The following is a 14697-nucleotide window of genomic DNA, read 5'->3' on the forward strand; positions in this document are numbered from 1 at the left end:
ATCAGTGCTGAGTGAGTGAAACCAATCAATCAGCGTGGAACAGAATGGGCGAAGAGAGAAAAAAGACTCAAAGGATCGTCAGCCTCGATTTATAAGCAGGCGAGACCTTCTCAAGGGTTTTTGGGCACTTTACCTTTATTGGCTGAAGTGCCTCCCCCGCTCTACTGCTCACCAATGAACACGCACAAATAGTCTCACCGCCTTCTGCCGCCTTAGGCAGCGACTCGCCCCCCTCCTCAGTCTCCGTCCCTCCGCCCTCTCCATTCCATCATCTTTCTTCTTTCAATCCTCACTTGCAGACTGCACACTCTCGACTTCACCCACTTCACCTTCAATTCCCGAACTACGCCATTCTTGTCTTAGGTCCTTGACCCCTCTAGCGATCCAGGCAGCGAATCATTCCCCCATGATCCTGAAACCGTCTTTGCCTTAGTGTCCTTTCGCCTGCCTTGCCCACCCACCCCCCCTCCCTCTCTACGCTTCTCTTCCATCTTCCATCCTTTCATTGTCAGTCAGTCTACCGGCTTGCATCATCATTCTCTTTCCTTATTCCACCTTTTCTCCGAGCCCCTCTTCTCCTCCTGACCTATCCCAACCCCGGTGGTACCCTCAGTCATTCGTCAGCCTTTGTTGCGGCTTGTGCACTCGCTTGCTTGCTACTTGCTTCGATACGGCTCCTTGTCGAGAACGTCCTTGATTTTCTCTTACCTCTCTGCATCCCAGCAAGGCTCTTCCGCTGAGGACTTGGAATCACTTCAATCACCTTGACCATCATCACCTGTCGAACATTTCTTCGCAGAGTCCAGCTTCAGTGACATCGGTCTCGTTACCATCAACGAATCTCCCATTCCTCTTCCGGGTGCTATCATCCAGGAGCCCACCGATCACCCCATTCAGCCTCTGGGATCAACATCGATACAACGAACGGGCGGGAAGCCCGGCCCTGATAGCTCAACGAAAAGTCGAATCGATCCCTGACAAGACACTTGATCCTATCAGCTTCGTATACGAGACGCTATAGCGTAGCTATCAGATAACCGAATCGTTCCAGCTAGCCAAATATATTCTCGCTTCGAAAAAGCATCCTTCCAGCACAATCCATATCCTTCTTTCACAATGGCCGACTACAACTCCCTCTATCAACACAGCTTGTACCTCTCCCCCGACCAGCAAGACCTTCTTTTGGCCGCGCTTTCCTCCAACAACCCTCCTCCCAAACAGCAAGCCAACACCCAAATTAAAAGATCAACTTCCGAGCCAGACTCCACCCCCGGTAATGCATCCTCGAGCAGCTACAATGTATCGCCTGGGTTTGACCTCACTCAACCCAACTCCGGTACCTTGGGCTATGGTGATGACGAAAGTCCTTTCCTCGACTTCAATCCAGAGCTTGACTTTGACTTCCACGGGACGGAGGATCTGATCGGTGATCTGCCCGAAGGACTCTCGCTGCCGGACGACCATGAAGCAGGCGAGAAGAGAAAGGACATGGACGGCCCTGCCGAAGAAAATGAAGGCGCTGGCAAGAAACGAAGGGAGAGTGATGATAAGACAGCCAAGAAGCCGGGAAGAAAGCCATTGACCTCGGAACCCACTTCGGTACGTTTTATCTGCGCGGTTCGCCGTAATCTACCCTTCCACCCTTGTACTAATTTCTCTATAGAAGCGTAAAGCACAGAATCGCGCAGCTCAACGGGCATTCCGCGAGCGTAAGGAGAAGCATTTGAAGGATCTTGAAACAAAGGTGGATGAATTGCAGAAGGCATCGGATGATGCGAACCAGGAAAATGGTTTGCTTCGCGCCCAGATTGAGCGTCTGCAGGTTGAACTCAAGGAGTACCGGAAACGTCTCTCCTGGGTTACCAGCACAAACGGGCTCTCGGCTATGAATGCTATCCCTGGAGCCTACTCCAAGGGAAATTACACCGGTCTTCAGAACAATGATTTCATGTTCGACTTCCCCAAATTTGGCGACCTTCCAGGTGCTCACATCTTCAACAATGGTCAATGGGGCAAGAACCAACAGAACAACAAGCTCAAGAACGACGTTAACTCACGAAGCGAGTCGCATGTCCCTGGTGTTTTGAGCCGAGACTCACTGAATGGAGTCAAGACCAATGGATCTGCGACGAATACGCCTAGCCCCATGTCGCAGTCTAACGGCGAACGCTTAGGTTCGAAGAATACCACACCCAAGCTCCCCTTGACCCACAACACTCAGCATGCATCATCTGTACAAGATGTTTCGAATTCTGATTCTCCGTCTTCCTCGTCCGACTCTCACCAGAGCCAGTTCCTCTCTTCCAGCGGCACCTCACCTGAACCATCTGTCAACTCGCCCGCAATCAAGCACCACACTGACCACAGTAATTGTACTTACGCTGGAATCAACGGCGAGGAGTCGTTTTGCGCACAACTTGGTATGGCTTGTGGCAATATCAAGAATCCTATCCCGGCGGTCAGGCACAGCAGTGTCAGCGTCACGAACACGCCCAATCAGCCCGAGCAAGGCTCGAAAGAAGCTCCTCCCGAACCCGCTCTTGAGATGCTGGCTCAGCAGAATGGTGGACAATTTGACCCGGTATTGTTCGGAGATTGGCGCGAACCGCAAGATGCAATATTGTCACAAGATTTCGGCACTTTCTTCGACGACGCATTCCCATTGCCGGATCTGGGTAGTCCTTCGCACAACTTCAGCGAATTAGCCGGTCAGCAGCAGCAACAGCAGCAGCAACAGCAACAGCAACAGCAACAGCAACAGCAACAGCAACAGCAACAGCAGCAGCCTAAGAGGAGTCTGATTGACGAGATCGACAGCAAGCTAGATGAAGATGAGGTGGTTCCTGGGGAAGACAAGGCACAGATGATGAGTTGCACCAAGATATGGTATGTTCTATCATCACCTAACATAAAACAAGACATACTAACCCAGACCAGGGATCGCCTGCAATCCATGGAGAAATTCCGCAATGGCGAACTCGATGTCGACAACCTCTGCTCAGAGCTGCGCATGAAGGCTCGGTGTTCCGAGGGCGGCGTGGTCGTCAACCAGCAAGATGTTGAAGACATCATGGGACGTGCCAAGTAGCTCACCCACAAGGCACCATCGATCTATCGACAAGGACATTCCAACGCCGTCGCTACCGATTCCGACACCATCGTTCTGCGTTTCAGATACCCACCCTTTACAATACAATCACACTACCGCTATTGATGTCGTTATGACCCCTGGGAAAACATTATGGACACGGGAGCTCTTTCTATATAAAGAGCCAGCACACAATATCCGAACGAAGACCAAATTCAGCCGGTATAATCTAACCAGCTCTATATTCTCTTGTTTTTCCGGACAAATTATGTACACACATACTACAATATATCATCCACACTCACTGCCTACTTTCTCTTTCTCTATTCTGTCTTTGTTATTCATTTCCCTGCACACTGAATATGATCATTGGAGGCGTGCTTCTGTCAATTCATCGATAACCTCGTATCCCCTGGAACCTGCGGGAGAAATTGTACATCACCACCATCGCTTTTGGAGTATGGATTCTGTACCTGATTTCCTCGAACTCTGGCTCGATGTGCTCGATTTGCATGCTTCTACTGGGATCGAAAAAGAAAATCCTTCCTCGTTTTGCCCTGCATGCACTTGCACCCGCACAAACTCGGAATCAGCGCTTCTTGATTAGGTATCTTGTTCTGGCCGCATGTTGGAGGTCTCGTTTTTCACTAACACAGGGAAAGGATTGAATTGGTTGCCAGGCACTGCGGCGCATCTGCGTTCTGCGTTAATAAGAGGTAGGCGGCTGGGGGGAAATTGATGGGCTCGAACTTTGGGTTGGGTTTAGTCCTGTTGGTGTTTTGTTCTTTTCCCCTTTTCTTTATGTCATCTTATATCAATAGTCAGAGTCGGTGTTATGAAATTCATTATCTCACTCTACAGTCCCGAGTGAAGCAATGGCGATCTCAGCCGTAGATGCACTGCGTTCCCTAATCGATGAGCCTTGCTTGCTTGGTTTTCTTCGGAAAATCAGCATACCCATTCGACTCATGAGGTTTCTTGACACACCGGACTCCGTATACTGAATAGTTCTGGTGGCAAGTGAAGTATCCATGTGTCTAGTTGATGAGAATGAGGCTTGTATCCTGAGGCCTCGACTCAAGCGCAAGGACCTCAAGGATAAATATGTATCCCATCAAAACCCAGCAACTCCTCCCAGGACACAGCCCAAAATTATACAAACTATATAGTAATTGAACATATATACCACATCCCTACCCCTGCACCTACTCAATACTACACCAATTAAATCATAAATCCAAAACCCAAAATGAAGTTACTAGGGTATCGATATTGGGTAACGTCTCCAGATAGAGAAAACAGAGAAATGTAAAGTACAAAAAAGGAAATAAAAGAAAAATGAAACAAGAAGCACAAGACCGCTCAGCTCTTCTTTCTCCGTGTCTCTTCTTTCCCTCCCCCTGTTTTTTTATATTTCCACAGTGCTTTTCCCCTTGTCTCTTCCTAACCGTTGCCACCTTGAAGAGAATCCTTCTCTCGTTCACGCATCCACCCACCCACCCCATAGTTTCCGTAAGTTGACATCCTCCTCTTGCCTCGCCCGCACGAAACCAGTGGAGCTGCTCCCGTTTTCCAACCCTCAACCGTGGCTTCTGTACCAACGAATAACATAAACTCCTTAAGCTCTCGATGGGTTCCAGAATCTCAATTTGAGACAGACCGGACACAGACTGATCTATTAGTGGAACAATCCTACCATCGTTGCATGGTAAATGTCTACATGGAAAAAGAAGGACGAACGAGAGAAAAAAAATCAATGAAGATTCAAACGCATCTCGCTCAAGAGGTAATGGGAAAAAGAAAAGAGTAGTGGAAAAGTAGATAAGGGAAGAGAAAAAAGAGGACATCATTTTTGCAGACAAGAAATATCCTGCACAAAGAAGATTAAAGTATCAAGCGAAGACCGTGCAAGATTCGTAGGGAACATGGTGGGTGATGAGTTGAGGTAGGACGGATGCTAGAGACAGATGAGGCATGATGAGAGAGTAGGGAAGAGTGGTAAGGAGCACGGATAGAGGGGAAAAAAGGAGGTTAGGAAAAGCTTTCGACACAGAATGAGGAAGACGAAGGAGACGGCGAGATGAAATCAATAGATGCGACGACAGTTACACCTCAAGCATCGCCCCCAGCTGCGGCAGCGGGCTTGTTATCCCCAGCCGAGGACTCGGATGGCCCACCCTTGTTGAAGCCACCACGACCGCCCCGGCCGCTGCGACCGCCTCGATCACCCCGGCCACGGCCTCGTCCTCCAAATCCACGGCCCCGGTTGGTTTCACTATCGCTAGCACCACCGCTCTGGTATCCGCGCTGAGAGGAGCTGCCACCGCCGCGGGTGCTGCTCTGCCATGTGCCGGCATTGCCACGGTGGCTGCCGCGATCCTCGAAGAACTTAATGTTGGGCTTGCGGGGCTGACCAGGTGGGCTGGGCTTCTTGTGGTCCGCGGGCTGGCGCTCCAGCGCGGCCTTGGCCTCTTCAACGGTCGCAAAGGTCACAACGTGGTTGAACTTGCCCCACTTCTCCACTCGTACCATCTTGGCCTGGTCTTCCTCGGGGAAGAGATCGCGCACGGCTTGCTCGTTGTCGACGTTAGAGACGAAGAGGCCGTTGCTTGCCTTCTTCTCAGGCTTAGGCAAGGGAGACTCGGACGGCTTCTCAGGCTGAGCGGTGCCGTTAGCCTCGGTGGCAGCGGCTCTCTCGGGGGAGGCTACGGACTGGCCGGCAGGAGCGCTAGGAGGCTGAGGAGTAGCAGGCTTGGGAATCACAGGAGCCGGGGAGGTGCGGGCGGGAGCGGTGGCAGAGGCCTTGGCCTGGGCGGGCTGAGGGGGTTGCTGTGCTGGGGCACCAGGACGTCCAGAAACTGGCTGCACCTGACCGAACTGAGGAGCAGCGCCGGGAATGCGGGGGGAGGCGACGCTGGCGGGAGGACCAGCAGCAGGGACGGGGGCGGCCTGGGTAGGGGCCACAGGCTGGGGCTTTCCAGTGCGGTGAGCGAAGTTAAAACCCTGTGCGCGCATTTCGGTCGCAATGCGGCCGGCCTCAATCTCTAGCACGAGGAAACCGAAAGCTGCATCCGCCAAGTTGAAGTTCCACATGTTCTTGAACGCACTCTCGTCCACCTGACCGGCCGCGTTGCCGGGAGCAGCAGGCCCACCGAAGGGATTACCGCCGTTAGCAACAGTAGGCATCCGGTTGACCACCTCCAGGGCGTTGTCCAGAAGAGTCTTCTGGGCTTCGTTCTGGGAAATGGCGGTCTCGACCTCTCCACGGACAGTCTCCCACACATCGTTGAATGAGGCCTTGGAAGCAGCCAGCTTGCCGCGGTAGTGATCCAGCGAGGGGTTGACGGAGAATTCATTGTAGGAAGAGCCGTAACGGAAGTGCAGACCGGCGGAGATGGAGAAGTCGGCTTTGAGGGTGACGGATAGTTGGTTCAGCATGCCCTCACGGGCGGGAGAGGCGTGCGTGACGAAGACGCGGGTCTCAGACGGGTCATACACACGGTTGGCCGTGTCGATCAACTCGCCCATTTGCAAGAGGGTCGTCCACATGGTACCTTGACCGCCCGCAATCGTAGTCTTGCCCTCGCCATTGTCGAATAGCTTGTGCATCACGACAGCACCACCCAGACCCAGCAGACGCAGCTTGACGCCACCGATGTCTAGCAGTCGCGAGTTGGCCTCATCGATGATGTGAAGGTTGTTGACCTTGTACTCCCCCGAGCGGAACTTCTCCAACACGCGGACATCTTCACAGGCACCCCAGACAGTGTACACCGGAACATCGAGAGTCAGCCGCTTGTCCAGTAGCATGGAGAGTTCTGAAAGGGGAAGCTGGTCGGGAGTGAATCGTTGCTTGATCGACTGCTGGGGAGGGGTTTGGGCGATCGTCCGCTTCACATTCTCCGGTAGCAAAGGTGAGTATTGGGCCACGTGCTTCAAGGTCCTAGAGTTGAAAGCCCAATCGGTCAGTGGGAACCGATCCGATCACATGTGTTGCATGCATCGAGGCCGCATTCAAGACGAACGAAGACACTCCATTGAAGCGCCAGAAAACACTCACTTGTCCGCAATGCGCTCCAGCGAGGTATCATCGTAGAAACCAAAGTCACCAGTGTGGATAATGTGGTCTGCACGAGCCTGTCTAGCCAATTCATTCAAAGACTTGAGATTTCCTACGTCACGGAAAAAGCAAAACAAAGTTCCCCCAAATCAGCGATCGTGTTTTCTATGTGCGACCGACTCCACCGGAGGTCTATCCGGAGCACATACCTCGAACATCAGCGATACACAGGACTCTGACGGGACCATTTTGCAAGACGCGGCCATTATTAGGGAGTAGAGGGGTGGCGCCGGGGACAGGACCAGAAGTGACAGCACCGTTGGGAAGCGGATAGCCTTGAGGACCAAAGTTGTGAGGAGGACGGGGCTAGAGAGAGAGGTAGAAGATCAGTCAGTGAGCTGCACAAGCTATACCTCAAGCGAGCGCGTGCGGAGAATCGCCAAACGCATGGATGGAGAAAAGGATAGAGGGGAGGAAGTAGCCATGACGTTGAGCATCAACAGCTAAGTTGAAGAGGCGATCAGGCAAGACGTACAGAAGCCATGGGGGAGAATCTAATGACGGGGGGGGGCGACGGAGAATCTAGGGTGAGAAAATTGGAGAAAGCAGAAAGAGGCTGTAAAAGACAGGCAGCAAGATAATAAGGAGATGATGAGGGAGAAGACACAAAGAAGAAGAAGAGTGGAAAGTGGGAGTAAGTGAGGGAAGATGGGGGAGTTGGGAGGAGGAGAACAGCAACAGCCAGCAAGCAGTGAGTGGTTGAAGCAACGGACAACCCAAGAGAGGTTTGGTTTGCCGGGTTTGGCAACACAACGACATCCCCGCTTAGGTAAGCATCCACCAGGGGCAGCTCTCGCTTTCCCTGGTTTTTGTTGTTGGCCTTTTGCTCTCTACTCTCTACCAAATAATCCAAATATAAAGGGCGCAAGGGACTGACGGCCAGATAAGACACGCATACTCTAGCTGTAACATTAACTGAACAAAGGAACTTGTGCAGAATCCAATTAGGGCAGGCCAACCTGGCCGGTGGTGGAAGCAAACCACCCTTTCTACACTGTCACACAAGACCTTGAAAAGCACCGACAGGCTACCAAACTTCACTACATACATGCTCATCACTGATATCTGATATCAGAGCTCAGAGCTCGAAAACGCTTGCTCGTACGCGTTCCCTTCCTTCAGCACTCCAAGTCTTCTATACACGGCCTGCTGCAGACAACGAGGACCCTGCAGTGCCAGCAAAGCAAAATGTCCTCCCACTGTAGGCCGCGCTCGACACAAGACAGGGACCCCAGAGCGACCACCTTTGGCTGATGTGGCAACGTAGCGATCGGAAAACGGCCAGTGATGCTTGCCGTTGGTCATATATCTCCACAAGTCGTCAACGAACTCATCGCGGGTTGTGGAGTCCAACGTCCCAGCCAGCCACATGTTCCAGTCCGACTTGGCCCAGTCCTGTCGATCATCCAAGGGTACACCATACTCGGCTCGGACCGATCTAAAGAAAGTATTTCCCATGTCGTATGCGGCCTTGGGAAAGGTGCGTAGGCCTAATAACACATCAGGGTAAAGATTGTACGGGATCTTCCAGGAGGCCGGCTTCCCTGGGTACTGCAGCGCAAAGTGTGTCTTGTGCGCGTCAATCCCCAGTCCCCGAGAGAACAGCAACTCGGCTCTTTCGTCACCAATACGCGAGTATTCGGAGAAGCCAGTCAGCTCCCCGAAAGCCTTGATGCCCACGGCAGCCTTGATCGCAAGGTTAGTCTCGTTGGCCAGAGGTCCAGCGGCGTCGTTAGAAGACAGCTGCTCAGCTATATCGATGCCATTGTCGACCAAATAATCTGCATAGCCTTTGAGAAGCTCGGTATACTGGGACGCCCAGTCTGTATCTCCCGTAGCCCGAACATAGGCGAGCACGAGAACCAATAGGTTGCCACATTCCTCAATTGGCATTGGTTCTGCTTGTTGATTGTCGTGGCCAACTGCATTCGGGTAATGTGAGCCCATATCATGGATCACATAAGATTGCCGCCAGCGTCCGGCGGCGAGATACCTCATCATGGGCTCTAGCAGAAGTCGGATATAGTTTGGGTCCAGAATATAGTAGATGGGGAAAGCAGGCATGATGACGTCCACCGTGTTGATGTTGCCATCGCTGGAAAGTTCTTTGATGAACGCCAACACATCTGTGATGTCCAGCGTGTCGTTAGGAATGGTAATCTCAATCCCTGCATAGGCTTGCCGACTCGACAAAGTTACAATGTCAGCGTACTTCTGCCCTGCAATGGCGGCCGCCTGTTTAGCCATCTCCAAATCAAGGGCATGTGACTCTCGAAGAGCATCGGGGTAATCTTTCAAGAAGTACGCAACTGCTTGCTCTGTGCTGGGGTACAAGGCTCGGTAGTATCCTGTATACGGTCTCCCTAAGTAGTTGATTGACTCTTCGCGCACATGCCCGACGGCAAAAGTTACTGACTGCGCGTTCACAACAGATCCCAAGTCATGAACAACAGCAACAATACCCTCGGGCGTCAAGAACTGGTTGGCATCATTTAGCTTTCCGATTCTCGCGAATTGGGACTGCACATCCTTTCGTTCTCCCGAGGCATGGGACAGGCTTGAGTCTAAAGTAGATTGAGAGGCTAGGATTGCTTCGCCCCAAGTTGCCATGTCACTTTCCTCGGAGTACGGAATTGCATTCTCCGATCGCAAGGAGTACATAGCAGTAGCATTTGCATGAAGAAAGCTACAAGACGTAGAGTCTGATTTTCCTGTCCAGCTTTTGTCAATGCTCGAGTAGATCTGAACATTGTTGGATGACGCTCCAGAAACCGAGACTGTCAAATAGCCTGAAGAGAGCCCAGTCAGCACGCAACCGATGAGTGTCATGCAGAGAACCAGCCTTACTGAATGGTAGGGACTGGCGAAGGTAGTTATAGGGCGAGATGGGCGAAAGGAAATCTAGTGTGATAGTCACCGAGCCAGCAGTGAGAGTGAAGATGGAGTGCGTGGCAGTGTATTCCGCACTGCGAACAGTAGCAGGGCGTATGAGTTTATCAGAACCCTTAACGTTCATCAGACTATAAGCCTGGCCATCTACACGAGCCATAATAGACCAGGTGAGATTCTGGCCAGTCCAGAACTGTGGCTCGGCCTCAGGGAGTCTCCCGACTTGATCGCTCGGTATCCATGTTGATAGGTATGGGCTTCGCACTGCCAATGGATAAGATGGAGGAAGAACAGGCTGATGGAGAACACTAGCCTGCTTGCTGGGCGTAAAAACGGAGAGCACAGTGGTCAAAAGTGAGCTCAGACCTAGATTGGTAGTGAAGTCTAGATACATTGTGTATTTGCAGTGAAGTGAAGAATACAATCCAAGGGAAGAAGCAAGAGGGAGGGAAGAGAGGAGGGGAAATCCGCTGGTGACGACGACTGGCCCGCCCCGACTGCTGATCACCAATTCTCGTCCCATTACAACGCCACTTTTCGTCTTCAACAGTTGATTTTTTTTGTCCAATTCTGATACTTCCGATGATGGTGTAAGCGGTGTTTTGTCTAAAATACTCCCTAGCCTCGACGCTCACTTCAAAGCCTCCAGTGCAAGCAAGTTAGAATAGTGTTTCACAGTGTCAGAAGTGATGGGCCAGTGATCATAATAGTACAACAACTGGGTATGTCGTTCTCTGGCTGGGACCCAAAGGGACGTGCTAACAAGCTGAGCATAATTAGACTGAGACTATATGCTGGGCCCCTAGAACTTGCAAGACTTGAATCAGTGTGATCATGGAAATTGGAACAGATTGAGTGGCATCTGGCACGTTCACCCGACAATATCCCGATAGATAGCCGTGTTCAAGTGGGCAAAGAGCGATTTATGTTATAAAGCGCCGCGTCTTCGTGAGCATATGCAGGATGCTTGTTCAGGGACTCTGACCCCTCATTGCCTGATTATCGAGGGTTTGTAACCCTTCAAGCCGAGAGCTTTTCCCGCAGCTGGTCTGTACGTCTCGACATAGACGAGTGAGTAAGCCTGACCTCACCCCCTTCTTCAATGACCTCAGATCAAGGTGATGACTCCAGTTGCAGATACGGCCAAAGGATTCTGGCTGCATGGGAGTGCAGCTCTGAGATAGCATGCTTAACGGGGTTCAACTGGTTAGCAGTCATGAACTATTGGAGGTTTCGGTGGTCGGTGTACTTTTTGATAGTCCTGTTGAGTTGAATATCTGCTAGCCTGGGCCGTCAGGGCTCAAGGCAACGGATATCCGCAGGTGATAAAGTCTTTGTCGTAGATGAGGTAGTCGAGCTCGGTGGGTGCACACGGACAGTGCCGCGATCGTCAAGGACATGGAGTCGCTTCACAAACCACCTTCAAGAATAACCGTGGGGCTGAAACAGACTGCATGGGAAGACCGAAGAGGAGGTGAACTGGGAGCGTCGAGATCTTATACTTAAGTGATAATTAGATAATATCACACCTACCAAAAAAAAGTCCGCGCACCAGTCAGCATTTCGCCAGCATCTTCCCTTGAGATAATTCGCAACCTTGACCACCACCAAGAGTCCGGAAACTCTTCGCAACATTTCCAATAAGAGCCGTGAGCTGTAAAGCTCATATTGAGGGACACAGCCTTTTCATGACACTCAAGTCTTCGATCCTTGATCCAGACGAATTCAAGTGCGTCAATTATATTACTAAGGGCAGTATGGTAGGCTCTGGTACCACGGATAATGCTGCCTTGGAAAATGTATGGCTATCTGCGTCGCAGTCGTATTTCCGACAGCATCGTAACAAACACGGGTCTGAGTTGGTGGCTGTGCTGATATGGTACCCAGCGGCTTCTGCTCTATGACATTTGGCTTAGAGGGTCTAATATGGGGTCAGTCACGAAGAACTCGGTGCATAGTGCAGTCATCCCGGGATTCGAGTTACAAAGTGATATTATACACACTTTGAGCATGGTACCGTCTGCTTAAAAATCGGAAACAGAGGCATGGAGATCTTTCCCTTCGTCCATAGCACGCTGTGTCCAATCATCGTTGTGACAATCCACTGTTTGTGGATAAATGAAACATGCTACCGTAACAGCAGCTTCTAGTGACCCCATACTCGCCGACTGAAGGGCATATAGCATCGGTTCTCCAGGTTTTTGTCTGTAGTTCTAACCACTTCAATTCCGAGGCCGACTTTTCGTTGATGTTCGTTCTTATTGTTTCGTCCTTATCATCACGCTAGTGAGTTGGTTGAAACCTCACTCTGATTCAACATCGGTACAGTTGCCTAGAATTTCAGGCTTCAACTTCTTGGCCCTGTTCAAAGCTAGCTCAACTCAATGCTGACTTTGATTCCATTCCGATTGCCATGAATTGGGCTAAACGCGAATCGAAAGCAATTGTGCCCAACCACCTAGCTCAATGCTCACACTCCATCAAACATGTTCAATCCATGATATTTATATTAGTCAGGATTGATTTGTGCGCATATCCCGAGGGACGAGACTAAAGCACATTGGTCGGGGCGAGCAGCCAGGCTGTGAATGACCATAGCACTGATGATGGTCACAGAGGTTCATCCTCCTCCGATCTGTCCAAAGTGCTGAACTTCCGAAGATTACATGCCTCCTCCAGAGTGAGGCGCATGCATTACTGAGCAGCAGGAGTAGCGTCTGACCGAGTTTCGCCTCTGTGCTCATCGTGATAGCGCTCGAACTCGGCAAGCTGGTGTGTTTTCCTTGTAGCATCATACTCCAAACAGATCTATGGCGTATGGTTGAGCCCAAACTAACGCCAACCAAGAACACAATTCCCGCGGTATCTTCAGAGGTCGACGTTCAAGAGCAGCCTCGGCTGAACCTGCACTACTGGGATCACAACTATCTCGGATAAATCCGAGGACATTGCGGATGCCTTGTGGATTGAGTCGTACCAGAAGGTTTCATGCTGGTAGGTTGGTCTTGTAGTGGTAGGGGTTCGGTGGATCACTGGAGCCTCGTGGTAATCATACGAGGTGCATTATCACAAGGCAAGCTATAGAAACAACCTGCCAAAGCCACTTTCTGGAAGCTCTGAAACCACGTCAGCTATTCCTTTTCCGATGGCTTGGAAGCCGATAGGGCTGAAAGCTCACCAAGGATTGAGCTCGTTGAAAAATCCCTGGAAGAGACTGAACATATGCCTGCGATCTTTATCGAGTTCGACGCGAAGGGTATGATATGAACCACCCATGAGCTGATAAACCTGGGGAAGATGCCGTGTCAAACAACGAGGGATATCAGCAGTTGTCGAGATTATCGATTATAGTAAGTGGATGGATGGTGCAACGACGGTTCCAGACGCGGTCGTAAGACTAACTAGCAGAGATGGGCAAGGTTAACTCTCGTTATCATAATTGAAGTAGTGGGGTGTAGAAGCGCTCACGCACAGTTTTCAAAATCAAGCAGCTGTAAGATGATTTTATCCCTTGAGGTCAGACAGCGACCGTTGTGTGTGTATGAAGGAAAGTGGGGATATGGGGCAGCAGTCGACTCAGGCCCCCCTCCACCGGCATGATCCGCAGCAATGATTGCTGCAACGAGGAGCTTTCTGGCCGTGAAGCCTCGAGTTCCATAAAAATCGCGATCGGTCGAGGAGGTGAGTCAAGGATTTAAGCATAGAACCGGTATTTGTGTCTGCGGACATGGGGCATAGTCCTAATGATTCAACGGCATGCGAGCGGGGATGATCAACAAAAGCATATTCGTGGGTGCGATAACGAAGATGAGGTAGTAAAGTGAAGTAAGACCAATGAAAGTCAGTGCTTGGACGATGATGTAAATCGAAACTTCAAGGATGCGGTACAGCTCTGAGTTGATTCCAGGGAAGGTACTGCGAATCAGCCGAAGCACAAAGAGTTCGAACACGGCAAACAGAAGAGCAAGCGCATTGTAATACATGAGAGACACTAGAAGCGATGAAGCGACGGGGAATGACTCGAGGGGGGTGCCAGAGGTGATAAGTTCTAAGACACTGCTGTTGGAAGACTGTTGAGGGTGTATGGAATAGAGCATGATGAGCAATGTGGGGTGTGGGGGAAAGACTGATGGTAGTCATAGAAAAGATAGAGGGAAGATTCCGGCTTGCGTACTTGGCAGAGCTTTGGTGAGCAGGATGAGGTATATACAAGAGAAAGAGAGGTGGTCACAAAAAAAACAGAGAGAACATTGGCAGCGGACGACAAGCGATGCTTATGCCGCTTTGCTCTGTAGAGAAGTTCAGCTGGTAGCGGAAGGCAAGAGACAAGGTTGACGAGTTTCCTGGACAGATGGAGTCGGTTGTTTGTCGTTCGGGTTCCTGTGTACCCGATGGAGGTGGTTAGCAAACAGATGTGCGTTTGCTCATCCTGGATGGAAGAGCAGAAACAGAAACAAAATGTCTTCCGTTCAACGGCAGCAGATAGAACACTACAGTCTCAAATGCAATTGCCTGGCTTGAAAAGGACCACGACCCATCCATGTAGGTTTCAGGACAGAGGACATGCCAACAATTATTGAATTGGTATTAGTAAAATGCA

The 14697-nt window shown here is 50.9% G+C and overlaps 3 protein-coding genes across 3 annotated transcripts; 1 reads left to right on the plus strand and 2 right to left on the minus strand.

Moving 5' to 3' along the window:
* Positions 1 to 946: 946 nt before the first annotated feature.
* On the plus strand, positions 947 to 3337 carry yap1 (putative bZIP transcription factor AP-1/Yap1). Its single transcript, XM_025630729.1, has 3 exons — positions 947 to 1599; positions 1664 to 2886; positions 2938 to 3337. Exons 1-3 carry the CDS (start codon positions 1117 to 1119, stop codon positions 3086 to 3088), a joined length of 1857 nt encoding a protein of 618 aa, XP_025486411.1. The 5' UTR covers positions 947 to 1116; the 3' UTR covers positions 3089 to 3337.
* A 1863-nt stretch (positions 3338 to 5200) lies between these two features.
* Positions 5201 to 10491, minus strand: BO82DRAFT_296795 (uncharacterized protein; the record flags this gene model as incomplete). The annotated part of the gene is made up of 6 exons (XM_025631916.1): positions 5201 to 7031; positions 7149 to 7260; positions 7358 to 7514; positions 7816 to 7972; positions 8302 to 9997; positions 10047 to 10491. The coding sequence occupies 6 exons, from the start codon at positions 10489 to 10491 to the stop codon at positions 5201 to 5203; spliced, it is 4398 nt and encodes a 1465-aa protein (XP_025486412.1).
* Positions 10492 to 13837: 3346 nt separating this feature from the next.
* On the minus strand, positions 13838 to 14194 carry BO82DRAFT_407334 (uncharacterized protein; the record flags this gene model as incomplete). Its single annotated transcript, XM_025639626.1, has 1 exon — positions 13838 to 14194. The coding sequence occupies one exon, from the start codon at positions 14192 to 14194 to the stop codon at positions 13838 to 13840; it is 357 nt and encodes a 118-aa protein (XP_025486413.1).
* Between the last annotated feature and the right edge of the window lie 503 nt (positions 14195 to 14697).

Source organism: Aspergillus uvarum, assembly GCF_003184745.1.
Source record: "Aspergillus uvarum CBS 121591 unplaced genomic scaffold BO82scaffold_91, whole genome shotgun sequence".
NCBI classification, from domain to species: Eukaryota; Fungi; Ascomycota; class Eurotiomycetes; order Eurotiales; family Aspergillaceae; genus Aspergillus; species Aspergillus uvarum.